Here is a 26,345-nt window from a genome sequence, read left to right as displayed (position 1 = left end):
CTCCTTTCTGCAAAAAAGCCATTTTCAGAAAAATGGGAGGGGAAAATACATAAGCACCCTTAACAAACTGAAAATCACTATGTTGAAATGTTTTCTACTATAATAGTACAGTTCATTCAAACAGAAATCACAATCTGTGTTTATTTTATTTTTAAAACAATTGTTACCAGTTCTCAAATTGTAAGCAATTCTTGAATGGAAAGGGATATCTTTGGCTTTGCCAGTTTATTACGAGTAGATAAAAGCATGAAAACCCCCAATAAAAACCCAGAAGAAACCACTGCCATTAGCAAAGCAATTATTGCCTCTCTTCTAGTCATATCCAGTATGTCAAGTGGATGTAAAATGCCCATCTCTACAATAACAAGTGAAATACCAGTAATTGGAATAATCTGATTCAGTATAGTGCATCATCTAAAGGTTTTCCTGTCACTGAGGTTTTAGAATTAATTTTTGAGACAGTATATGTATAAACTCCTTGTTTTACACATCCTATTCATCATTCATGATTCTAAAAGAAATATTTTATAATTCACCCCCCCCCCTTTCCCAGAGGAAAAAAACAAAATACATCTGGAATTTCCTAGCTCTGTTTAGAATGTGTAGTAAAACTAAAGTAATTAAGGTGCAATTCCTATTTTTAAAATCCCAGACATAAAAAACTTCAACTCTTGTTGGGTCCAGCCAACCATTCCAATACTATGTCAGATAACTAGAGACAGGGAGTTATGTTTCTACTTTCTTGAATTTAAGAATTTGTGTACATACTACTTGCAAACTCTTCACAGTCTTATGTTGAACATCATCAGCTTGTAATACTTCCAAGTATTTGTAATTTCCATTGTGGTTCTGGCTTCTATACTATTTCCTACAAAGGTGCTTTGTTCCGTCTGATTCAGCAATTTTCTCTTTATTTATTGACAGTGTAGCACATCTGTCAATTCAAAATTCCAATAAGCTGTCTTGAAGGATTCAGTGTAGCTGATATACAATAAACAGTTCATTTTCCTCAGGTTGCTTTGATGTTTCATCTCTCAGATTTGTTTTCTTAAGCATTCCTGAAGGCAGTATCATTGCAATAACAAATAATAAAGGAGATGAGGAATCAACCTGAAAAAAATCCTTGCCTGATATTAAATTCTGCCAAGTTTTTCTAGTTTCTATTTATGTAATTATTTATTTGTGCTGATTCCTACAATTTCAAGACACTTTTTGATCCACATGTGTGTCAAAGAATCTGACGTTTTGCTCACATCTATGGCAGGCATTTTCAGAGGCTGTGAGGTATGTTGTAAACTAGGCAAGTAGGTTTTATATATCCTTAGTTTTTGCAATTCTCTAGATGAGTGTGAAATGTCAGGAGGGTATGCTTCTGGAGCATGGCCATACAGCCCAGAAAACTCACAGCAATCCAGTGATTCCAGCCATGAAAGCCTTCAAGAACACATTGAACCTCTCTATGAGAAACTGTTCCAAGATACACAGAGATTAGAAAAAACTAAGGATATATAAATCCCACTTGCCTAATTTCCAACACACCTCACAACCTCTGAGGATGCCTGGCATAGATGTGGGCAAAATGTCAGGAGTGAATGCTTCTAGAACATGGCCATACAGCCCAGAAAACTCACAGCAACCCAAGATAAGTTTACTTTACAAGTTTTCTTGCTTTGGTTATATGGGATGGAAGAGTTACTCAGAGCGACAATGACTTCTGACTTTATATACAGTTTAAAAGGTCACAAACCCAAGCCTGAATTGTTTTTTTGTTTTTTTACAAGCTTATGAAATAATACGTGGAGTACATACTGCTGGCGACATCAGACTGCACAAAGCTGTCCCTCCATGACATATCAAATAGCAATAAAATGCCACTGCTAAGGGTGAGCCAAAGGCCACAGAGCCAGACTGCAATTGTGCCAGTATATCTGAACTATTTTTGATGTCATTCTTCTTCTAACAGGCTGTAACACCCACCCAGCCCCTCAGTGAGAGGTAATGACTCCACAACTAAAGGTTAAAAAGAATCTTTCTGAAACTTGTGGAGCATATTAGATTCTCACATCCAGGTTTCTTTTGTTATGGACCCAACGGTTGAGCCATGAGATTCTTGCCACTACATCAGGATCTAATAGCGGGCCAATTCACAACTAACACCTCCTGAAGGGAAGCTGCTAACATTGCCTGAGACCAGGTAGATACATAATAAAAATAGGATGATGAACTGATAGGAAAGCCTCAGCACATCAATAAATATTACCAACGTGTTGCAGGAGCAAATTGGTTGGGACTTTTATGGGGTATATCTTAGAGTTTATGTAGTCACATGCTAAAACCTCAAATATTTTTAGAAAATATCTTTTTCACAGGGAAAAGCCAAAGTGGAATGATAGAAAATCAAGGACTCCATAATGTACTCAGTCTCAGCTACATAGTTAGCTGTAGAGATGATAAATCTCCACATCAGTTAATACATAGATTGGATAAATCAGAATATTCCTGGCACATTTCTGTTTTTCTCCAGAATTTCATATATTTTGGAGCCTACTCAAAGATGCTTAGGTATTCAGAAATGTAGGATAGGAAAGAGACATAAGATTTATTATTGCTGATTGAAAACCTACTGAAAAAGATAACTTGAAGCACAATGGCTCCATAACCTTTGTGTTTTAAAATCATTCAGTAAATATTTTGAACATATTTCAGGCAATTATCAACATTTGACAAAGAACACTGCCCAATATTCTGTATCAGCTTATTAGTTAAGTAACCTCTCTTGGCCCACCCATGCCTCAAAGCTGACAGCAATGCACCCATGCTCCAATCACAGATGGACTTAGGCACTTGACACCCAGGAAAGTAGGCTAGCAGAGCAGTTACAATCAGGGCAAGAGTATCAGAATTGTGACTAGGTAGGATTGTGAATACAATTTTGTCAGTATTTCTTCTGAAACATAGGCTACAGAACTTGATATTCCTTGGTACAAACTAGAATTGATTCTGTTTAGCTTCCAAGAGCAGACAGGATCAAGCCCCTATTGAATACTGGCCCTTATCAAGTTTGAATATACAAGTTTGAATGTCCCTGCCTTCACAAATCACAAACACTTAAAACAGCTTTCCTTAAACTGGTGCCCTTCAAATATTTTGGACTTCATCTCTTACAATTAGTCACAAATAGCTGATGCTGATGGGAATTGCAGTGGAAAGCACCCAGAGGGCACAAGCTTGTTGGTGAGAAGAGGTTGTTGACACAACATCCCACTAATAGCTCAAAAGGCAGCCTCCTGGTAGTTCCTGCTGCAATCCGTATGACAGATGAGTCTTAGTTCTTGTTATGGATCGACCAAAGTGCAGAATGCCAAGCTTTGACAAGCCTGTAATAAATATGGTTACAGACATTACATTGGAATGAGAAGAGAATCAAAACAAAGGCTTGTTTTTGACATTTAAGACCTTGAAACTTCACAGCCGTAGGCTCCTTCAGGTGAGTTCTGAATTTGCAAATATATGGTGAAGCAGACTGTAGGCTAGAAAAGCTCAGGTCACACTAGCTCTAAGGCACCATAGCTCTTTTCTATCAAGTAAACTTGAGGACTATGCTGCCATTTTACCATTTAAAATCAATTTGACAAAAACTAACAGCAAACCACTATATGCCCAAACCAAATATTTAGATTACCAATTTGTATCCATTCATATCTGATGCCAGATAACACTTAACATGTTCAAAAATGGTTAAACCTCCCAAGTCAATCTCATCAGATGTTCTTTCCTAGACTAATTTCAAGGCTCCTTTTGAACAGTAACTACTTTTTTCTGTCACCATTAGTTTTATTACTTTTCTTACTATACTGATGCTCTCACTGTGGTTTCTGTTATATCAACATTCTTTCCTCTCTAACAACAACAACAACATCATCATATTTTTTTCTTATCCACCTCTCTTTGTGGCTTGGGGCAGGTTACAACGCAGCTAAAAACATATAATCATTATATAAATACACATTAAAACGATTTCTAAAAATACATATATTAAAATACACAGAACAATGATTTAAATGTAGTGGACACAAGACACAAGTCTAAAATTCATGGTTAAAACCAGCTAGGTAGAAGAGATGGGTTTTCAATTGTGTCTTGAATTCTGACAGCTATCGGAGCTCTCCTGGTAGATCGTTCCACAGCCTTGGGACAGCCGATGAAAAGGTCCTTTGAGTGAGAGTCACCAGTCGGGTTCTGGCAAGCTGGAGTAGCCACTCCCCAAGGATGGATTGTAAGGGAGAAGGTGATTCTGTAGTAACCTAAACCCAAACCATGACAGGTTTTGAAGGTCAAAACCAACACTTTGTACTTTTGTTGGAAACTAATTGGTAGTCAATGGAGTGACTTTAGAATACGTGTAATATGCTCACTCCTACATGTTCCTGTAATCAATCTGGCTGTTGTATGTTGAACCAATGAGAGTTTCTGAACTTGGTACAAAGGTAACCCAATGTAAAGCGCTTTACAGAAGTCCAACCGAGGTTACCAGTGCATGCACTACCATCTTCAGGTTCTCCAAATCTAGGAAGTTGGCACATCAGCCAAAGCTGATAATAAGCACTCCTGACCGATGCATCTACCTGGCTGACATTTTGAGATATGGATCCAGGAGCATTACCAAGCTGTGAACACCATCTTTCAGGGAAAGTGTAACCCTGTCCAGAACTGGCTAACACACCTCCATCCCCTTAATGAAAGCACCTCGGTTTTGTCTGGATGCAGTTTCAATTTGATTTTCCTTATCCAGCCCATTACCTCCTTCAGGCATTCATTCAGAGGAGACACACTATCCTCAGCAAGAGCTGTTTTGGAAGGCATGATCACATATTTTTGAGTGTCATCAGCATACTGATAGCACCTGCTCCATGCCTCCAAATGATATCTCCAAGTGGTTTCATGTAAATGTTACAAAGCATTGGGGATAGAATGGCACCTTGTGGGATGTCATATGACAGCTCTTTTTTGAGGAGCAGCTATCCTCAAGCACCACCATGTGAAACCTGCCTGAGAGGTATGACTGGAATCACTGCAGGACAGTGCCTCCAATTCCCAACCCCCTCAGGCCTTTCCGAAGGATAACATAATAAATGGAATCTAAAGCCGCTGGGACTTACGGGTCTTCAAATTGGAAATAACGTGAAGCCATACAACACACCCTGTGAGTGTCTTTAACTTAATTTTAACACAGTCTGTACAACAATATTCCTCAGTTTATGGAGACCACAGCTGCTCATGGTTAGATGCTTTTCCTACTTAATTCTTTTTTTATAAAAAAAAAAAATCTATAATATCTGCTGCAACACTAAATTCCTTTGGCTCTGATTAAAACAGTGTGAATGTCCATGACATTTGTACCTGTCAAACCTGTCATCAAGAGGTGACATCCTCCCTGGAACTGGGAGAAGAATGTGTATGAATCATTGTTGCTTAAAAAATCTTCAACCACCAAACCTTCATGCTCAGCTTCTTTCACCAGTGTCTGGCTACAAAAGGCCCCGGCTGCTTTTGTGGGTCCATCTTGTCCATCAGTTCCCCCACTCATGAAGGCAACTTCACATCTCTCAAGAAAGTGTCCTGCTGCCGTGGACTGAGCTCGGTGCAGCTCCAAGGCCACTCGCAGAGCCAGTTCTTGGTTCCTCCCACCCTTCCCTTTCCCCTGAAGCTGCACAGTGGTTTCTCCACCAGCCAGGAGACAAATGGGCATATTTCCCTGAGTTTCTTCCAAGGTTTTCAAAACACCAACTAGGTCCAGCCCTGGGATTGCCAACTCTCCTGCCAGGTTTGAGAGAGCTCCCCTCACCTTGTCTTTCAAGGGGTCATTCCTGTCAACGCTATTGGTGCGCAAGCAAACAAACTGAATCAACAAGCTGTAGAGCTGGGCAACTGTGCTGACTTCCCCACACACAGCATCACTCAGAAGCACAGACAGATAACCCAGACTCTCCGCCTGGTATTTGGCCTCCTCCAAAGCTAGTCTGTTAGAACCAATGACAATGTTGCAGACATGAAGAAACTCTTGGGGCATATCGTGCTCTGTAACAGACTGAGACAAAACTGTCTGTACAGACTCTGGCAGGTCATTCAGCAGATCATATTTGGCCAGTATCCGGAAACAATCCTGGCTGCTGTGAGAACTGGCAACTGTAGGTCCACTTGCTATGATGTCCAACGGGTCCCCAATGACATCAGAGAGGATGAGGCTCAACACCTAGAAACAAAGAAGGCAGCAGGTAAATGTGGTTCATGCTGTACAAAAGCTTGCCTGATATTCAGCTGTGCCTGCTCTAAATTAGGGCTTTAATTGCAACCAAGGACAAATGTATCTGTGCATCCTCATCACTCAAGTGATTGCAAGGTTATACACCACAGAGAAGGTTTCCATGATAGACAGAAGAGTTTTCAATAAAGTTCAGCATTCAATCAAAGAGGCAAGGATCCTCATCAAACTCGCTGTTAAGAAAGCCCTACTGAACTCTATTCAGGTTCCATCCCAGAAAGCACACTTCTGCTTAGGGCTGCAGAGCTCAGTAGCTATAAGAGCATATTTTAAATCTGCAGAAAAAAGGAAGCATCTTCCCTGTTTTAAAAGGTGCTTATCATTTTCTCTTGGTAAATGGAGTAGTTCTCCTGGGGATGCCTGCCCCAGAGTGCACACATTGCTTAAAAACAAGGAGAAGAATACTACAGGGTAATGTCTACTATTTCCCTATTTAATTAAACCATTGATTCACTAATAGAGGGAAATCTAAGCAAAAATATCAAGATTTAACAAGGTGTCTTGCTGGATTAATTACATTATTTAGGATAATGATGTAAAAGACGGGGGATGACCAATTGACAATTTAATCTGAAAACTTATTTAGAGCAGAAGGATGGTGAACAATTCTAAGTCTGTGAAATAATTTTCAGTCAGATTCTAAGACAGGGTCATCTCATATTCGCTGCCATAGCTATGTTATTCACATTCATTTCCCCCTTCATGCTGGCGACAAAAAGGGAGGTGAATTATGTAGCTGTGTCTTCAAATATTTTATGTCTGCAGCAAACCCTATACCTCTTTGCCAAATAAAAGAGGGGATCCATCTTCAATCCTACCCACCCTTCTCACAGAGGCCAAGCCTGCCTTCTGCACATCTAAGAAATAACTCATTCTTCTTTGTCCCATTTACAGGCATTTTTAAAATCTAAAATATATGTTAATGTTATAGTCAAATATATGAAAACAGGGAAAAACTTCTTTCAAATGATTTCTAAGTTCTCTAACCAATTATATACAACTTGTGTATAAAACATAAATTGGGTAATTATCTATATTGTTAGCTCAATTTGCATATTCCATTATAGTTGAATAAATCAGGATTTTTGATAGCATACTTTGGGATTCTTCAGCAGAGAGTTTCACCTCCCTTCCTGAAAGCATTCTGTTCAGCTAAGAGATTGGATTCTATTGCTATTCATTTTTCAAACAAAAATGCCTGAATATGATAGAATGGTAGATAGATGCCTGAGTTAGACAGATGCAGGGACATGACGTAAGGGCTTACAGATTCAAGTTGGAGGCTATTGCAGTCCTCTCACAAGGGCACATTCAATGCCTTCCATGACTCCCTGGTGCTCATTAAGGCTCGAGCTACACTGCCCTGCATCCCAGGATTTGATCCCAGGTTATCTTCTTACCCCAGATTATCTGGCAGTGTAGACTCAAAGCAGATAATCTGGGATCAGATTCTGTGATACAGGGCAGTAAAGATCTAGCCTTAACCTACCATTTCCCACTTCATGCTATCATCCAGCTGCTAACAAAGACAGCTACACTTTACAACAATTTCCTCTTAATATTTTTTTGGCCTTAAGTCTCCCATACCATACACATTGCCCTCTGTACAATCTGGAGGTACCTGGATATTGTTCAGGTAAGAATCAATAATGTCCTTCCATTCCTCAAAGGTCTTTAAATCGTAATATTGTTAGGATGGAGTTCCACAATGTCACCTTTTGGGAGGGCACTACTGGGGTTGGCTCCTGCACAAGTAGGTTAGGTTCTGTTGCTCACAAAAACGTCACATCCCTACCCCAATGATACAATCAAACCTTTTCTCCCTATGTTCTACAATTTGCATAGGCTCACGGGCAGAGAGAGTCTATGCAAACCCGAAAGTAGATAAACAGTAGAATATCAGAAATCCACCCCCCCCCCCCCCACACACACACACCCAGAGACAGGGAACAGATTGTGTTTACAGGATCACTGGTAAGGAGAACTGAACCCCATTTCCTCTCCCTGAGTAATCGTGTTAGAAAACTGAAGCAGGATGAAATGTGGTACCTTTTGTGATTCTGGCAGGTATATGGAAGGCATGAAGGGACCCATCCTCATGTGTGCTATTTCCTAGAAGAACTGGAACCAAACCTACAAACTTGAAACCCAAATTAGCAGGTTGTTGATCCCCTAGCTTACAATATCTTGTGTTGTTTCACTTACTCAAAAGACCAGGTGTCTTATGCCTCTCTCAAACATATCAACCAGATTTGCCTTCACAGACATTGGAAAGGATGAAATCTGTCCATCCCTTCTTGCATCACAACATATTTTCCACTTCACCTATTAAAACATTCACAAAAGTACTGGAAAAACAGAGCCCCACCTGGGCAGGATAGGCAGACCGGGCCAGCCCTCCACCTTTCAACAAGGAAAGAGCCTTTCGGAGAGTATTGAGCTCTTGAATGGTTGCTCCTTTCGAAGCCAACAGCCTGGTGATAGTAGTCTTCTCTTCAAGAGTGACCGGAGGGATGGGTGCAGGTAAAAGTGCTGACCCACCTCCTAAAACACAAGAGAACATAAAATAGCAAGTACATATTTGCAGCTACAAGGATAATAATATTGACTGTAAGGGGAGCGGGATCCAAATAACTTTTTGCGGCCAACAAAAACAGCACCAGAGTCTCTGTATGCTCCATTGAAACACACAAAGGAAAAGATGTCAGAAAAGCACATAGGAGAAAGGGAGAACAAAGGTATCCCTCAGCAGGGGGACTTTATACTGAAGGGAAAAAAATCCATATAATCTTAAACTGAGACTTGATTTTCAAAGGAATTGTTCCTTCCAGTCAAAAGTAAGGCTTACCAGTTTTGCTCCTTTCAATGTGTTTTGTTTGACCCATCACTTAAATTTGTCTCTTACTGTTAAAATGCCATCAAGTTGACTTGGACTTGTGACAACCCTATGAATGACAGACCACCAAGAGCCCTGACAATATAAAAGGATCTTGAAGAACTCACTGCTCTTTTCCTACAAAGGAGTCAGAGCAAAAAGAGATTTGAGTTTTCAAAGCAATTTTTCATATTTTCAAACAGAGAACCACATTTCATTATCTTTTTAAAACCCCTTTGTTACTCCTGGTGAGCTCAGGACCAGAGGCTGTGGGGCCCAGAGGAGTCTAACTGGATAGTCTGCCCAGACCCATCCTCAAGACCATCTCAAGACAAAATGTAAACTATGTGACTCTAACATTGTCACTTCCTCCCCATTTCTCCTGGACACTTTTTAACATCTTTGCCTGATGATAAAAAATTTATTTTGAAAACTTGCCCAAAATGTCTCATAGTTCTGTGAAATTTTCCAATGACATAGCCATCTTAGGCTGACATATCAGTATGCAAAGGGTTCAGTATGCAAAACCGCTTTGAGTTCCCCCGGGGGTGAGAAAGGTGGTATATAAATACTGTAAATAAATAAAATAATAAATAAATAATTCTTGTAGCACCTTAGAGATTGAGAGAATGAAGGTGGTAGCATGAGTTTTCATAGACTAACGACCTCATCAAATGGTGTGACTTTCGGCGACATACGCTGCTTTCTCTACAGTTTTATGATAGAGCCTGCTGGCTCCCATCCCACGATTATGAACTATTTCCAGTAGGACTCCATTGTAAAACTTTAGAGGAAGCAGAGTATGCCACTGCTGCGCCAACGCAGGAGGGCTCCCCTGTTCAATCACCATCAACGGGGGGGAAGCCAGGTGGCTGACACTTCCCCCCTCCCCCCATGGGATGGGGCAACAAGTGAGTTGGGCAATGCAGGGCATGGGTGACGGCTTCCTCACAAACTACACCAGGCATCACCAGATTCACCATGATGCATGGCGATTCCAATGGCCTGTCTGATGAGGTTGTTTGTCTACTTTCTCAGATACATCTGATTTTGAGATTGTTTCATCTCAGTAAAGACACTACCACAACATTCCATTTTACAGGGCATGACTTCTTCTCACAACTAAAGAATTAGGGTCAATTATACAAAAACACGAAGGAGAGTAATATTTTTCCTCCTTCCCTGACAAAGGAAGTAGATTAAGTTCTATTATTTTTATTTGCACATATGAATTACTAGAATGACAACTGGAAATTTTTTCACACTAAGCCTTTGAATGAGAAAGTCACATGCAGACTCACTCTGAATCAATTAGGCCTTTTCTCTTTCAAATACACTGACTCTGACTGTGTCTCAGTACAACTCTGATTCTGTTAAAACACAGCCCAGAAGCATAAACAACTAATCTAGAAAGGGACTGAGCAGATCTCTTTGCTCTTTAAAGTGCACTGAAGGAAAGTAGATAAAAAGTAGAATATCAGACAATCCGCTTTGTACTATGAGGGAGGGGGAAAGAGTTTGAAAAATCATATAGTGCTAAAGATAGTGGACTATCCACAGCAAATCATGATTACAGATATCTGATCCAAGGAGAAATGTGAGTGTAGAGAAAGAGAAGGGAAGGAGAAGAAGAGAAACTGAATAAGAAATAAAATGATTGCTTTGGGGGAGAAGGGGAAGGCATGGGCATAGAAGCTGGAAATTAATGGAAGAAGAAAAATAAGAGATGCTAATCTTGGTATTACAAAGGGAGAGCTGACAGAAGTCAGGGATCAAAAAGCCCAGCAACAAAGAATGAAAGGGAGGGGGGTGATCTTGGTACGTGAAGAAAAAGAAGCTTTAGATAAAAGTATGATGCTAAGAAATTTAAAATTCACAGCAGTGATAGTGTTGTTTGGAAAATGATTTTACAAATATAAACTACTGTTTATATGGGGGTTGCAAATATGGTTATGTCTAGGTTCTTGTGGGTTTTTTCGGGCTATAGAGCCATGTTCTAGAGGCATTTCTCCGACGTTTTGCCTGCATCTATGGCAAGCATCCTCAGAGGTAGTGAGGATGCTACCTCTGAGGATGCTTGCCATAGATGCAGGCGAAACGTCGGAGAAATGCCTCTAGAACATGGCTCTATAGCCCGAAAAAACCCACAAGAACCTAGTGATTCCAGCCATGAAAGCCTTCGACAATACATGGTTATGTTTACTGAACCTCTGTTTCCAGCCATATGAGCAAAGAACATGCATTTGGGGGAAATGGAAGCAAGGCAATGAAGTACCATATACCCTAGATATCATGCAAAACAAATTGGAAGGAAAGAATGTCCTGTTGCAGGGGGAAGTTCCAGAAAATATGCAATTACAATCGGAATGGCTATGGTGTACTATTTTTGGATCATTGGATTTTAATATTTATACTTGGATTTTTTTAATGCTTGTCACAATGTTTAAATGTTGTTTATGTCTTATGTTTAATGGTTTTAATGATTTTAACTTATAGTTCTATATTATTGTTTAGTTATTATGATTTTTTCTTTCTACATGAATGTCAGCATTAAACCTTTGCCATTAATATGTTGTAAACCACCTTGAACCCCCCCCCCCCCCCGGAGTTAGAAAGGTAGTATATAAATACAGTAATTAAATAAATAAAAAGAATAGCTAAATTTTAGAGATGGGTTTTTAAACAGAATCTGGATGTTCATCTGCCAGGATGTGCTTTGAATGTGTGTTCCAACATGGCATGGGATTGGATGTGATGGCCCTTGGCATCACTCCCAATCCTTCGATTCTGTGATAGGCATCCAACAAATCTAGACAGCACCAGGTTCAGGAAGCTTAAGAGAAAGAGACAGAAGAAGAACACACAAAAGGATTTTGCACTTCTCTCTGTTTTATTGCCTTATTCATAATAAGCAACTCTTAAAAGAAAGCCAATGCCATTTGAAGCAAAATGCTGAAATGAAATGAAGTGCAACTAAAAGCTTATGACAAGTGCCACAGATGGATGGGAAAGAGAGGATAAATGAGGGAAAGAAAAATAGCTCAAGCACCAGACGTATTTGCAGCTTGAGCAATGGATGTGTGATCACAACTAACCAGATGACCGCAGAGAGAAATGATCAAGAGAGTTTGTGGAGAGATTAGAGGTCAACTTTGCTCCAGGGTCAGCTCAAAAGCGACCATTAAATGATAAATGCTCTGAGCTTTGAGACACTGAATCTGCAAAAGGCGACAAACCAGAAAAACAATGAAATAGGTACAACATTTCATCAATCACTGGGAGTGCAGCCAAGTGAGAGCAATAGTCAGGGAAGGAATTGTCTCATATTGGAGTCCTTAAACTGGCCTGGAATAGAAGAACAGGGAATGGCATCCTCCCAGGGGGTAGAAACCTTTTCAAGATAAATACAGCCAAGGGGTGAAAGCCAGCATGGTCTTGTGGGTTTTAACTCTGAACTAGGGACACCATTGCACGAACCCACAGTTCCACTGCAGTTGTGCTCTCATTGTGACTGGACACATTCAGGGTTGAGCACCTTCAATATAGCACCTCTCTTCCATCTAATAATGGTGGTCCCAAAATTGTACATCCACACACCCTTGTAAACCTGCCTTCCTGCACTACTGCTCTTCCTTAGTATTTTTATTTCTATTTCTGAACAATTTTGCAATCCCAGTTTTGAAATAAAAAATAAACAGGCAAATACAACTATAAAATATAAAATAAACAGAAAACACAGCTTTGGAGTAGTGAGCAGGAGGGGAAAGAAGGGGAATCTTGCCCCCTGACACCACTTTATTGCCATCATGCCAGCACAGAAGCAGAAGGGACCCATTACACCAACAGGAATGTTGACGGACTAGGGCTAGTGATGAAACTGGGATTGGGTTGTACCCATCAATAGTGAGCGACAGGAAAATCACGAGAAGGAGGAATATTGGCAGCAAGATGCACGGCGCTGTACAATATTGGTCGCCAGCAAAAAGTGTCCAGCTGCAATGTTGGTTTGCCAGCCCCATGCAAAAAAGCCCTGAAACTCTGGAAAGCAGAGTTTGAATCTCCGCTTGGCCAGTGAAACCCACTGGAGGACCTTGGGCAAGTCACATTCTCTTAGTCTCAGATGGAGACAAAAACAAACCTCCTCTGAACAATTCTCAACAAGAAAACCTCATGACATGTCCACCTTAGGGTCACTGTAAGCTGTAAACAACTTGAAGGCACACCATAAACAACAACAACAACAACAGTAGTCATGGGCTTCAAGAAAGAACCGGGATGAAGTCGCAGAAAGCTCCCTTCCTTAGGAAGATTATTTGGATTCCATGAAATTGAGGGATGTAAATGCCAGGGGACTTTCTCTAAAAGAAAAGTTGACTTGAGAGAACAATTTATATCTGTGATAATTTTGGGACATATAGGGGTTTTTTTTTTTTTTAAGAAAGAGCTTTAAAAAATGTGCTGTGGTGATTTAATTGCTTTTTAGACTGCTTTTTCATACCTAAGTTATATGTTTTAAATTGTTATTGGTGCTGTTAATGGTTAAATTCAGTTTTAGTATTGTTGGTTTTTTAAAATTTCATTTTAAAACTATGCAGTACTAATTTTAATGCGTAAGATGCCTTTGAGTCTCAGTTTTGGGGAAAGGTGGGGTATAAACAAAGACTGACAGAAACAAATCTAATAATTATAATATACAGCAACAATCTGTCTTCAAGTTAACTATAGCAACACTGAGGTGTAGGTGCACACACACACACATTGTACCCATGATAAAGATCCATGCATTTTTTCACACATGATCTGTTCTAAAGCTCCAGCGATCTCTTCTGTGCTCACTTCCCAGGTTTTGGTTGAATTGCTCTGGTAAAGCCTCAATACATTAAAAAAAACCAAACAGACAGAAACTCCTAGTTATTGGCCCTCGGTTCCCAGATCTCTAACTTGTTTTTGCTCCAGAGCTAAAATGTTTATGGTACAGAAAGTGTTTCACTGTGAACAGTTATAAAAATAACAAAAGTGGAATCGGGAGAGAACGTGTGAGAGCATCTGGAACATTTATATATATATATATATAACATTAAACATCCCCATACACTGTGACAGACATCAATATTTAAAATATGTAACTCAGTGGTACCATGTGTCACAGCTGTGTGCCAATTAAGCTGAAATGCAGCCTGAAGTATATGGCCTCTTGCTCTACTCTTCCTTTGTCCCTGTCACAACTCTTGTCTACTCATTTCTTTCTATACCAGATTTGTTTCAAGTATTTTGGACTGTAGTAGAAGCAATACAGCTCTGGTCTGCCTATGGCACCACTGACATTATGGGCATATGAAAATATGTGAAATAAAAAACCCACAGGCATTCTGCTTCAATGTTACTTGCCCAAATAATGTCATGATTCACATGCCAAAAACAAAACTATAGTGAACACCCATTTCAATTCCCTTCAATCCTATTCAGAGCCAACTGCAGACAAATTTCTAAAACTATGCTCTTGACAATCCCATATCCTACACCTTCCCCAGCACTTGGAATGGCATGAAATTTCTGTTTTCTGATCCCGGACTGCCATCCTCTGGAGAAAGCATGCGTTGCTGCTTCAAAAGTCTAGCAAGCAGTCAGAGAAACAAAAGCAAGCACAGGGCTTCGTGAGACTGCAAACACTGCAACAGAACAATAGATATTTAGCTTGATTACAAAGTAAGATTTACAGATCTTTAGCATGTCACATTCACACCCATACATACATATGGTGGAAGCTTCTTTGAAGGTTTTTAAACAGAAGCTGAATGGCCATCTGTCAGGGATACTTTTATGGTGCTTCTCCTGCATATCAAGGGGTTGGACTAGATGGCTCATGTGGTCTCTTCCAAATCTATTATTCTATTATTCAATATCTTGTGAAGCTTCCACAAAAATTAAAAGTAGACTTCAAGCCACTCTGAACCTCTTCACACTCCAGTCCTGCTATCTTTGCAGCTGACAAATTGACTGAGCTTGTGTTGTGATGCATTTTAAAGCAGTGGTTTCTTCTATGTTGAAGCAAAGAAAACATAACAAAGTTCAGAAAAGTGAACAGAAGACTGAGACAATATGCATGGAAGAAAGTAGATTATTTGGGGAAAGTGAGTTTTTCCATCAAGTAATTACCTGAGATCAGCACCAGGAGAAGGTCCTCTGTGGTTAGGCCCTCAGCCAAATCCCGGATGGCACTAGCTGCCTTCAGAGCATCTCTATCAGGAAGGTTGTGCTTAGCTCCTTCCATAACCACGATGCGGCTCTGGGGCTTCAGCAACATCTCTCTACACAATAAAAAAGAGCAGGTTACTTTCTCAACCATGCGGATCCATATAAAGATGCATCTACATATAAAGATTCACAGGACAACAAGTTGTAATTTGGCTCCCTTCTAACTACTTAATGAGAAGAAATATGATCCAATCACTGGGGGTGATCAGACACAATGAAGGGCCACATGAATATCATATCACTATGAATGACAGCATGGTCCATTTCTAGTTGGAGAAGGCCAAAAGCATTCACACCAGATTTAGGACATGTGCTCATAATTAAAATAAATCAATCCATAACCATTCTGTCTACAGGCTGACAAGGTTTCAGGGCACTTCAGCCAAACCATGCTGCTATTTTGGATCCATCAAGGCTCACTGTTCCCTGGCAGACCTGTGCTCTGTGAATCCTATGTAGCAAGATTGCAAACTGTCCAGAACCTCTTCTTGCCTATTAAAACCAGACAAAGGCTGAAACACGTTTGCAGGTGGTTACATCACTCCACAGTAGACTGTATAAGAAATGTGCCTTTAAAATAATATTCTTGACCTAAAGTATGAAAATAGGACTTTTCTCCAAAAAACTTAAAATTTGCAACTTGCATTTGCCACTTCCAACTGCTTATACAATTATCACTAAAAACAGTGGTTCACATAGCAGATACTTTGAGTCGAAAAGACTGGCTTCCACAACACAAGAATAAGAATGAGAACTTAGTTACATCAAATTGAAAAATAGGTTTATGGGAGACACCTGAGAATGCCTCAGGGCCTATTTTTGTATGTAGTCACCCTATAAGAAGGCCTACTGCTTCCTTACCTCATTCCTCGGTGCTGCAGAGTTTCTTGGATGCCACGTGGAACACTAATCACTCCTCGAACAAGGTAGTCTCCAAGGATGTCCTCTGCTGCAGCTGCCATGCCCAGTACAGCTTTCCCAAAGCCAACCAAATACAGGTTCCTCCTCAGTTCGAAAGACTGATCACGCAACAGTAATCTGGGACAACTACTTTTTGTGTCTAGCACCAAGGCTCTTTTCAGCATGGGCCCTGGGAGGACAGTTCCAATAGCACTGCGGAAAAAATGCAGCCCATGTTCCCTGAGTGTCATATTTAGAGATGTCCCACTGGTAGGGTGAGAAGGGGACCACAAGCAGACTGTGCCAACTAAAGGTAAGCCCCTGAAACGTGAGGCCACAGCCTGAGTCATTAGCCAGTCTCTGCATGCAACCTGTGACAAAGGATGGGCAAAATTAGTATTGTGAACTAAATGCTGGGGTAAAAAAGAGACACATATAAGGGTTTTCTTCAATCCCACTGTGCCTGCTTTACTGAAAACCTTGTTTGCAACCCAGTTTTCTCACCCGTCTCCAACAATGCTCACTGATGTCCTGGAAAAGTCCAAAGGTCTTCTTATCCAGATGATCAGATGAATCAAATGAGGATGTTAATGATCTACAGACTGAAACTGCCTTGGAAATCACTTGCCTTCCACAACAGAGCTAGACAAAATGAGAAATCTCAGGTTAGGCAAAATAATTTTCAGAAACATGCTGTATGTCAAACTGCTCCTCACCCCAAGTTATAAAAGCAGAGAACATGATTCCGATATTGGATTGTGGGACAGCAAGGATCCCCAAACCCCAAATTTATCTTAGGCCAAGATTACAAAATAAGAAGTCCTTGTAATTTGCTTGAAGGTTGAAAGGAGAAGCATAATTGTCAACAAAGGATTGAATTGCTCTAGTGCAGATTCCATTCCATCAGTTTTCCTACTATGACCTACCTCTGTCCATAGGTGCAGCAAGTTCCACAACCCAATACTGTGACACTTCTGAGTGAAACTACCATTGTACTTTGTTTTTTTATGCCTTCAAGTTGCTTCAGATTAATGGAAACTCTAAGGCAACAAATCAATGGGTTTTCTTAGCAAGATTTGTTCAGAGGTTTGCCTTTACCTTCCTCTGAAGCTGAGAGGTTACTTGCTCAAGCTCACTCAGTGAGTTTCCATGGTCACAGATCTCCAGAGTTATAGTTATACATTAAGAGAGTTTTTTTCCCCAACCTGATGCCCTCCATGCATGTCGGGACTAAAATATCCATCATCCCTAAGCATTACAGCCAGGAACAGAAGGAAGCCTGAAAGCATTCTTTGTAGAGTTTTGTGTCGCCTTTACAGCATCGATTCTCAAAGTGTGCTCTGCAGTGCCCTTGGGGCCCTGCAAAGCATCCTGAGGGCTACATGCTTTCCTCCTCCTCCTCCTCCCACCTCCACCTCTTCCTTCCTCTCCCTTGCTCTAGTCCAGCCTGACCATTGCATGCACAGGTACAACCCAACCCTCCCTCTCACCTTGCCTGCTTTTGCAAAAGGATTGTCCCTCCACAGCCACTGGCAGAGTCTAACACCCTCTTCTTTCCTTCTCACTCTCTGTTATTTGTCTCAAGGCAGTGACCCTCCTCTTCCTCCCTCCTCCACCTCCAAGATTTCCCTTTCTTTCCTGCTCCCCCCCCCCACCTCCAAAGGCCTTTTCCCCCTCAGTCCTTGCCACCAAAAGTCTTTCCCCCTCCTCCCTTGCCGCAAAACCCTTTTTACCTTGCCTTCCTTGCCTTCCTTGCTTCCAAAACCCTACTTCCCTCCCACCACTCAGGGTGTGCTTTGATTGTGCTTTTCCTGAATGGCAGAAGGGGGTTGGACTGGATGGCTCCTGGGCTAAATCACTTAAGCAAAGTTGCTCTTATAGCAGAGCTTTCTAAACTGTGTGTCACAACACGTTAGCGTGCTGGTGGCCCTGTGTCCATCAATTTACAAGGATGCGGGTATGTGTGTGTGTACCTTCAGTAGTATTGCAGAGCAGCGTCTATATTTCCTCGGTTGTCTATCGCCTTTCCTTCAGAACAAAAATATAATTCCTGGCAATTCAAATTCTTTGTAAACTATACACTGAATTCATTTTGGAGTGTCTATATGGATTAGAAGAAATGCCTCTTTTGGCAATAACTATGGTCACCCAAGAAACAAGTTAAGTTATCTTGTTTTTCTATTTGTTCATTTTAAACTCTGAAGGCATTGTTTAGAAAGTGGTCCAGAAGCCCTCATTAATCTTTGCAGAGATCTGCTGAGAATTGCTTTTGCTGTGGCAGGATTGCTCAGGGACTGTGAAGGGCTTAGATTAATCTCCTTTAAATGAAAACTTCATAAGCTGCCATTAATGAATACTGGTCCTAATCTGCATATTAATTTCAATAAATCATCATGATATGTTCTTCTGAAGGTTTGTGGTGACTTTGGCTCGTGCTCCAATATACGAGAATGAAGATGGTTCCTAATTCCTAGCTAAATCCACTTGATGTAGAATAAAAAGGCATTTAAAATAACTATGAATCAGCACATAAGCATTATCTACATTACGATGTACAGAATGTAATATTAACCAACAGTATTCAATGTACCTGTATTAGGAGATTTAAATAATCCATTAAGAACAGGCTTTTAGTCATCTACAAAAGCAGATTTGGGAACACCAGCATAGTTGATTTTTTAAAATATCTCTTCTTCATTTCCTTTGGTTTACATTACTAAAAATGCATTTAGTAAAGGTAAAGGTTATCCCCTGACATTAAGTCCAGTCGTGTCCAACTCTGGGGGATGGTGCTCATCTCCATTTCTAAGCTGAAGAGCCGATGTTGTCCATAGATGCCCCCAAGGTCATGTGGCCGGCATGACTGCATGGAGCACCGTTACCTTCCCGCCTGAGGGGTACCTATTTATTTACTCACATTTGCATGTTTTCCAACTGCTAGGTTGGCAGAAGCTGGGGCTGACAGTGGAAGCTCACACCACTCCCCGGATTAGAACCTGCGACCTTTCAGTCAACAAGTTTAGCAGCCCAGCGGTTTAACCCAGTGCGCCATCGGCAGTGAGTTTTATGATTTAAAGGGAATGCCTTTAAATCATACTGAATTCCTGTCACGTTTGATTTCCTGAGAGGGTGAACTGATGGGCAGTGAAGTGGCAGGTGTCTTTGGGACTGGTAGGGAATCTTTTTTTGTGTAAACACTGAACATTTTGGTCAGAGTTGATGGCTATGGATAGAATCAGGGCTCAAAATGCCAACATTCAGTGTCTCACATTATCAACACTTTCTTGGTTTTCCCAGTCTTGCCAGTCCCACTTTTACATTCCCTGGTAGGTGTGAGAATTGTCGTATTTACCTTTAGTTGAATGCAGTCTTCTATGTAGTGTGTGGCTTGTGTTTGCTTCTGATGCTGTTTTATTTTTATTGTATGTAAATGCAGATTTTATAGAATAAAAGGATATGAAAGACAAATTGAACTGAAATGTCTGAAATGGCAGGAAACCCCTTTAGTTTGTCACTTCATTAGGAATGGGCAAAACCCAATAAAAATAGGAGACTATTCACATTAGCCAAATAAAGAACATTATTTTATATCTTCTAGTCCAGTGTTTCTCAACCTGGGGGCTGGGACCCCTGGGGGGGGGATCATGAGGGGTGTCAGAGAGGTCGCCAAAGACCATCAGAAAACACAGTATTTTCTGTTGGTCATGGGGGCTCTGTGTGGGAAGTTTGGCCTAATTCTATTGTTGGTGGGTACAGAATGCTCTTTGACTGTAGGTGAACTATAAATCCCAGAAACTACAACTCCCAAATGTCAAGGCCTATTTTCCTCAAACGCCACCAGTGTTCACATTTGGGCATATTGAGTATTTGTGCAAGTTTGGTCCAGATCCATTACTGTTTGAGTCCAGTGCTCTCTGGATGTAGGTGAACTACAACTTCAAAACTCAAGGTCAATGCCCACCAAACCCTTCCAGTATTTTCTGTTGGTCATGGGAGTTCTGTGAGCCAAGTTTGGTTCAATTCCATCATTGGTGGAGTTCAGAATGCTTTTTGATTGCAAGTTAACTATAAATCCCAGCAACTACAATTCTCAAATGACAAAAGCAATCCCCCCAACCCCACCAGTATTCAAATTTGGATGTGTTGGGTATTTGTACCATATTTGGTCCAGTAAATGAAAATATATACTGCATATCAAATATTCACATTACAATTCATAACTCTAGCAAAATTAAAGTTCTGAAGTAACAACGAAAATAATGTTATGGTTGGGGGTCACCACAACCTGAAGAACTGTATTAAGGGGTCGCAGCATTAGGAAGGTTGAGGAACACTGTTCTAGTCTTCAATCATAACAAGCCAATATAAAACATTCATTTCCATACAAAAAAGGAAAAAAGGGATACCAAGATCAGGAATTGCACATCTTTCTGTTACAGGGATTTTAGAAATAATTTTGGGGAAGTAAATATATGGACACCTTATTTCTAATATTTTATAAATCACTCTAAAAAATCAATATTCTAAGGTTTTACATTATTTTTTCTATGGAAAAAATAGTCACTAATGTCAGAGACGTAATCTTTGAAGAAAAGAACCTGTAGAAAAACTTCAACAAGAAACAGTTAAACAAAAAATCATCAAGAAGTAACTATTCTCTATGGCCTGAATACAGAGAAAAGCTTTGCATTTCAATATATGCATTAAACAATTTACCTATGCAGTAATGCATTTATTTCTGTTGTTTGTAAATGGATGCTGATTATACAGGTTTCACTCTGTACTTTTTACATTACCATTCCAATAGCCCTACTGATTACATCCCCCACCCACTAAGATTCATCTAGACATCAAACTATATCTGTCAACTTAAATGTGCTTTTTTTAGTTGCTGAGAAGGCTACTAATGACTGTTTAATTTTTCCCATTGGCAACGTTTTTTTAAAAAAATATCAAATGATGAATAATTGCAAATGCTTAATGGCACATAATTATATTTTGGAGTTTTAAGTGAACAGAAATTATTAACGGTAAGGCACATAAAGATTCAAGCAGTTCCATGATGAGTGTGATATCAAAAACAAAACTATGTGATTTTGATTAAAAAAAATTCTAAAATATTTTTTTTCTAACAGAAGAAAGGTTCATGATTATATTAATTACTCAAGGGAAATGATTATTTACAGAAAAAAGTTGCAAAACTGGGTTGTTGTTTTATAGGCTGGTATGGCCATGTGCTGGTAGCATTCTCTCCTAATATTTCTCCTGCACCTGTGGCTGGCATCTTCAGAGGTTCTGTTGGCAGTGAGGCAAGTGGAGTATATATACCTGTAGAATGTACAGGGTGGGAGTAAGACCCTTGTTTGTTTAAAAAAAGCGTGAATATTGTAATTACTAAGCTTGAATTAGCATTTGAGTAGCCTTGAAGTTTGCAGTCAGTGTGGTTATGTGCATAGAGGTAACCTAGCCTTTGTTGTCTAGAGGCATCCTCTACTTGGGAGCTGTTAGATGGCCCTTGATAGCTTATTGTCTGGTGTTCGCCTGTTTCTGAGTGGTGTTCATTATTTACTATCTTCATTCTAGTGTTTTTTAATACTGGTAACCAGATATTGCTCATTTCCATGGTTTCTTCCTTTCTTTCAAATTGTCCATGTGCTTGCAGTTTTCAATGGCTTCACTGTGTAGTCTGAAATAATAGTTGTCCAGAATTTCTGTGTTCTCTAATAATATTCTGTGTCCAGGTTGGTTTATCACATGCTCTGCTATAGCTGACTTCTCTGGCTGAAAGCCTCCGACAATACAAAGTTGTAAAAGTAAACATTTCGTGTTAAATTTATTGAAATAATGTGGGCGTATCTAAAAAAAATAAAGTCAAAGGCATATCTAAGAAAGATATCAGTTAATGGTGATAATAAATGTGCAAAACATTCTTGATATAGTATGCATATTAAGGACTCCTTATTTGGGTTTTCATAAAGATTGACGTAGATTTAAGCAGTATATTTTGAGTATGGATAATTGAAGATATAATTCAGTCCTGTAACTCAGCAGACAGACAGGTTTTTGCTTCTGGGTGACTTCAACATACCACTGGAGGCCAGTTTGCCAGGTGCAACTCAGGGATTCATGGTATCCATGACAAACATGGGCTTGTCCCAATTGGTTTCTGAATCTTCACCTTCGGCAGGTCATTCCCTTGATATGGTTTTCAGCTGGGAACATGTGAATCTGTGGTAGAGGTGATCAATACCACCAACTTGTCATGGACAGATCATTCTGGTCAAGGTTAGTGTCACAGCCACAACCTACTCCTGCAGGGGTGGAGGACCTATTAAAATCGTCCACCCTCAAAGGCTAATGGATCCTTTGAGATTCCAGGAGGCCACAGAGGGTTCTGTGGCTGGCATCACCGACAATTCTGTTGAATCCCTGGTCAATAAATGGAATCAAAATCTAACCAGGGATATTGACACAATCACGCCCAAATGTCCTCTTCAAACAGTTGCGAATCAAGATCCCAGGTATACAGAGACCTCATGGAAATGAAGCAGGAAGGATGACTAGAGCACAGATGGTTGACAATTTGACTTTTATGTGACAAGCCAAGATACAGAGGCCTTGGCCAGGTATCCTCCTGGATTGGTCACAGGAACATTTAGGTGGCAATACATGCAAAGAACAAAACTTTCTTCTCTGCATGTATTGTATCTGTGGCTTCACGTCTATCTGAGCTATTCAGAATAGTGAAAAGTTTAATTTATGTACCCTCCCCTCCGAATACTTTGCTATTATCTTCAGTACCTGTGATGCCTTTAATAACCATTTCGCAGAAAAAATCTGTCACATAAGAGCTGAGTTAGATGATGTCATCAAAGCAGAAGTCAAAAACGAGGTGTCCAGCAACTCTGTGAGCAGGATTGCACTGGTTCAGTTTCAATTAGTGAGTAATGTTGTTGTTCACCAGCTGCTGCGGCTAGGAAGGACAATCTGTTTTCTTGTTTCCTGTCCATCATGGCTGGTCATCCAGGGAGGAGATGCAATTAGATCTCAAATATTGATACATTGCCACCATTTAAAAGAAGTTGGGCCATTGCTGAAAAAGCCCTCTCTGGATTCTCTGGACCTTAATAACTACAGACCTTGCTTTTTGGGGCAAGGTGATTGAAAAGCCAGTCGTTCTCCAGCTCCAGGAAGTCCTGGATTACACAAATTTCATTAACCCATTTCAAATTAGCTTCAGAGAAGGATACAGAGTTGAGACTGCTATGTCACCTTAGTGGATGATCTCAGTCTTAACACTGACAAGTGGTGTGTGTCCCTGTACGTGTTTCTACACTTCTCAGTGGCTTTCGATACTATCATCCAGGGTATCCTCCTGGATTGGTCACAGGAACATTTAGGAGCCCGAAACCATCCACACTGGCCACTTCTGCTGCTCATCTCTATTTTGTCCCAGCTTTGAAACCCACCCACTCACTTCCGTATCCAGATTTTTTCTTGCCATAGTCTGTTGGTGGGAAAATAAATAAATCCATTGCCAGCTGGTCTAGTGTTGGACTGAGGAAGGCTGGGGAGGGAAGGGAAAGGTGAAGGCATGGGGGAAGGAAGAAAAGGGAAGGAAGAGAAAGGTGGCACGTTCTATATGAGAAACTAGAGCTGATGAGGTCTATCCAATGCAATTTTCTGAATCAGCACCACAAATAACCAAACCGAATCTAAAGTTGACCAAAACCTGATTCTATACATGCTATATATGGTTATACATTAAAGTTTCCTGCTTTTGCTGATTTTGCTTCCTCAAATTGAGGATGAAAGTAAAAAGTCATATTGGTGAAAAGACTACGTCTCACTCCCTCCAGTATGGAAGGGGGGCTTCTTCTTTTACTCAATCCTTGGTTCACTTTGACCTACTAAGCCTGACCCCTTCGGTATTCTGCTGATTGCTCCAGTCCCTCTTCCTTGTTCTGCAGGTTTTTTCGTACTATGTGTCTCTATCTTTGCGGACACTGTATCTGATCCTATATTTGCCACACACAAAAAAAGGAACTGTAGGTTTCTCTACTTATCTCACAGGGAAAAGGCCTCCCCAATATATGTTTAGGATTCTGGGCTTTTAGGCTTAAGCCTCCTTCACTAACAGCCTGTTAGGAATTGTGGGAATTGAAGTCCAAAACACCCAGAGGTCTGAAGTTTGCCCATGCCTGGGCTAGCCCAACAGAGATGGCACAGAGCAAACGTAGAACCTTCTTTAGGCAAATCGGGTGTCCCTTAATTCTGAGCAGCCTTTGGGAAAGCATTGCCTGCAGGCCTGTAGCGAAGGGGTGTTTTTAGGGGTTCAACCCCCCCCCCCGAAATGTTTCAGATTTTTTTAAAAAAACCTGGTTTACTCATGAATTTTAACTGGTTAACCAAATCCTCATGCTAAGTCTATGAGATGCAAAAAAATTAAGAGTCCCTCCAGAACTGCAAGCACTATCTCAAGCAAATATTGACAATTTATTCACACTGTCATTACTTGCAGCAATAGCCGATGTAGTGAAGCAACCAAGTTGGCGGGGGGGGGGGGGGTGTTGAATGCTCTCATTAAGGAGGCCAGACTTGGTGAAGGTGGTTGACAGGGGCGGAGCTGCAGGCTATTGAAGGCTGCTCTGCCCCCTGATGTGCTCTTTGCTTCAGCGTGAGCTAAGAGGCAGGTTTCAAACACACACCCCCATGAAAATTTCAACCCCCCCCCCCCGCCGAAATTTTTTTCTGCCTCCCGATTTTTTTTTCTGGCTACGGCCCTGATTGCCTGCCATTCCTATTCACACCAAACAAGGGCTGGAAGACACTGGCACCAGATGAATAGTTTTGAGCAGGGGTCCTCAAACTATGCCCAGAGGGCCGGATACAGCCCTCGATGGTCATTCATTATTATTTTATTATTAACTTTATTTGTACCCCGCTAGCATCTCCCGAAGGACTCGATGCGGCTTACAAAGGCCAAGGCCTCAATACACAACATAACAATACAAACCTAAAGCAAATTAAAAACAATTAAAGCAATATTAAACAACAAAACAACAAACAATAAACAATACACCAAAACACAATAAAACTGAGCCGGGCCAGAGTAAAGGGTACAGAATTAAAAGTGCTGATGTGACAGGTGATATGTAAGGATTATAGGGTAAGTGCAGTGTGCCAGCAATCTTAATTCTAATAAAGTGCTTCTGGGACTTGGTATTGGAGATTTACCTGGCCCTCGCTCAGGGTCAACCTAAGTCTGAAACTACTTGAAAGCACACAACAGCAATCCTATTTCATCAGCCAAAAGCTGGCCCACACTTCCCATTGAAATACTAATAAAATTGTTAAAATTGTTCATTTTAATTATTGTATTGTTTTTAAGTGTTTTTGCCCTACAAATATGCGCAGTGTGCATAGGAATTTATTCATGTTTTTATTTTTTTCAAATTATAATCCGGCCCTCCAACAGTTTGAGGGACTGTGACTTGGCCTTCTGTTTAAAATGTTTGAGGACCCCTGGTTTTGAGCCTCCTGCCTCCACTCTCCTTGGTCCAAGCCACACAAATTCCTCCTGAACTTGGCCAAGCTCAGTTACTGCCCTTCAAGAGTCGTGGAGAGGAGCAACCTTTTTCCCTTAACATTCAGAGTTGCTTCCTGGCTGCTCATGATGGGGATGGATTCCACAGGGGTCGCCATAATGTGACGCACGAAGGACGTGCAGCGGCGCGACCGTTAAAAGCAGCGAGCAAGCGCGCGCTTTCCAGCACGAGGAGGCCCCGGATGAACAAAAGGCCAGCCAAGAGAGCGTGCGCGCGCGCCTTGTAACCTAACCCTCCCAGTCCCAGAGTGCACCGCGAATCTTTTGCTTCTCTCTCTCTCCTCACAAACCTCTTCGCCTGAGACTCACCCTCTCCTCCCGGCATGCACTGCGACGCCGCTTAGGTTCCTTTCTCCTCCTCGTCCCCGTCCCCCCCCCCCCACAAT

General features: G+C 40.8%; 1 protein-coding gene across 2 annotated transcripts; it reads right to left on the bottom strand.

The window, feature by feature from the left end:
* Positions 1 to 1,703: 1,703 nt before the first annotated feature.
* On the bottom strand, positions 1,704 to 26,321 carry GLYCTK (glycerate kinase). Of its 2 annotated transcripts, none has more exons than XM_060765848.2 (6): positions 26,269 to 26,321; positions 16,857 to 16,994; positions 16,314 to 16,723; positions 15,354 to 15,505; positions 8,691 to 8,866; positions 1,704 to 6,253 (listed from the first exon to the last, which is right to left on the bottom strand). In XM_060765848.2, the coding sequence occupies exons 3-6, from the start codon at positions 16,700 to 16,702 to the stop codon at positions 5,348 to 5,350; spliced, it is 1,623 nt and encodes a 540-aa protein (XP_060621831.2). In that variant the 5' UTR covers positions 16,703 to 16,723; positions 16,857 to 16,994; positions 26,269 to 26,321; the 3' UTR covers positions 1,704 to 5,347. The 2 variants fall into 2 exon arrangements, with proteins under 2 accessions (XP_060621831.2, XP_060621832.2); XM_060765849.2 differs by lacking the exon at positions 26,269 to 26,321 and adding an exon at positions 23,154 to 24,694.
* Between the last annotated feature and the right edge of the window lie 24 nt (positions 26,322 to 26,345).

Source organism: Anolis sagrei, chromosome 2 (assembly GCF_037176765.1).
Source record: "Anolis sagrei isolate rAnoSag1 chromosome 2, rAnoSag1.mat, whole genome shotgun sequence".
NCBI classification, from domain to species: domain Eukaryota; kingdom Metazoa; phylum Chordata; class Lepidosauria; order Squamata; family Dactyloidae; genus Anolis; species Anolis sagrei.
This window is presented reverse-complemented; position numbering and strand designations above follow the sequence as displayed.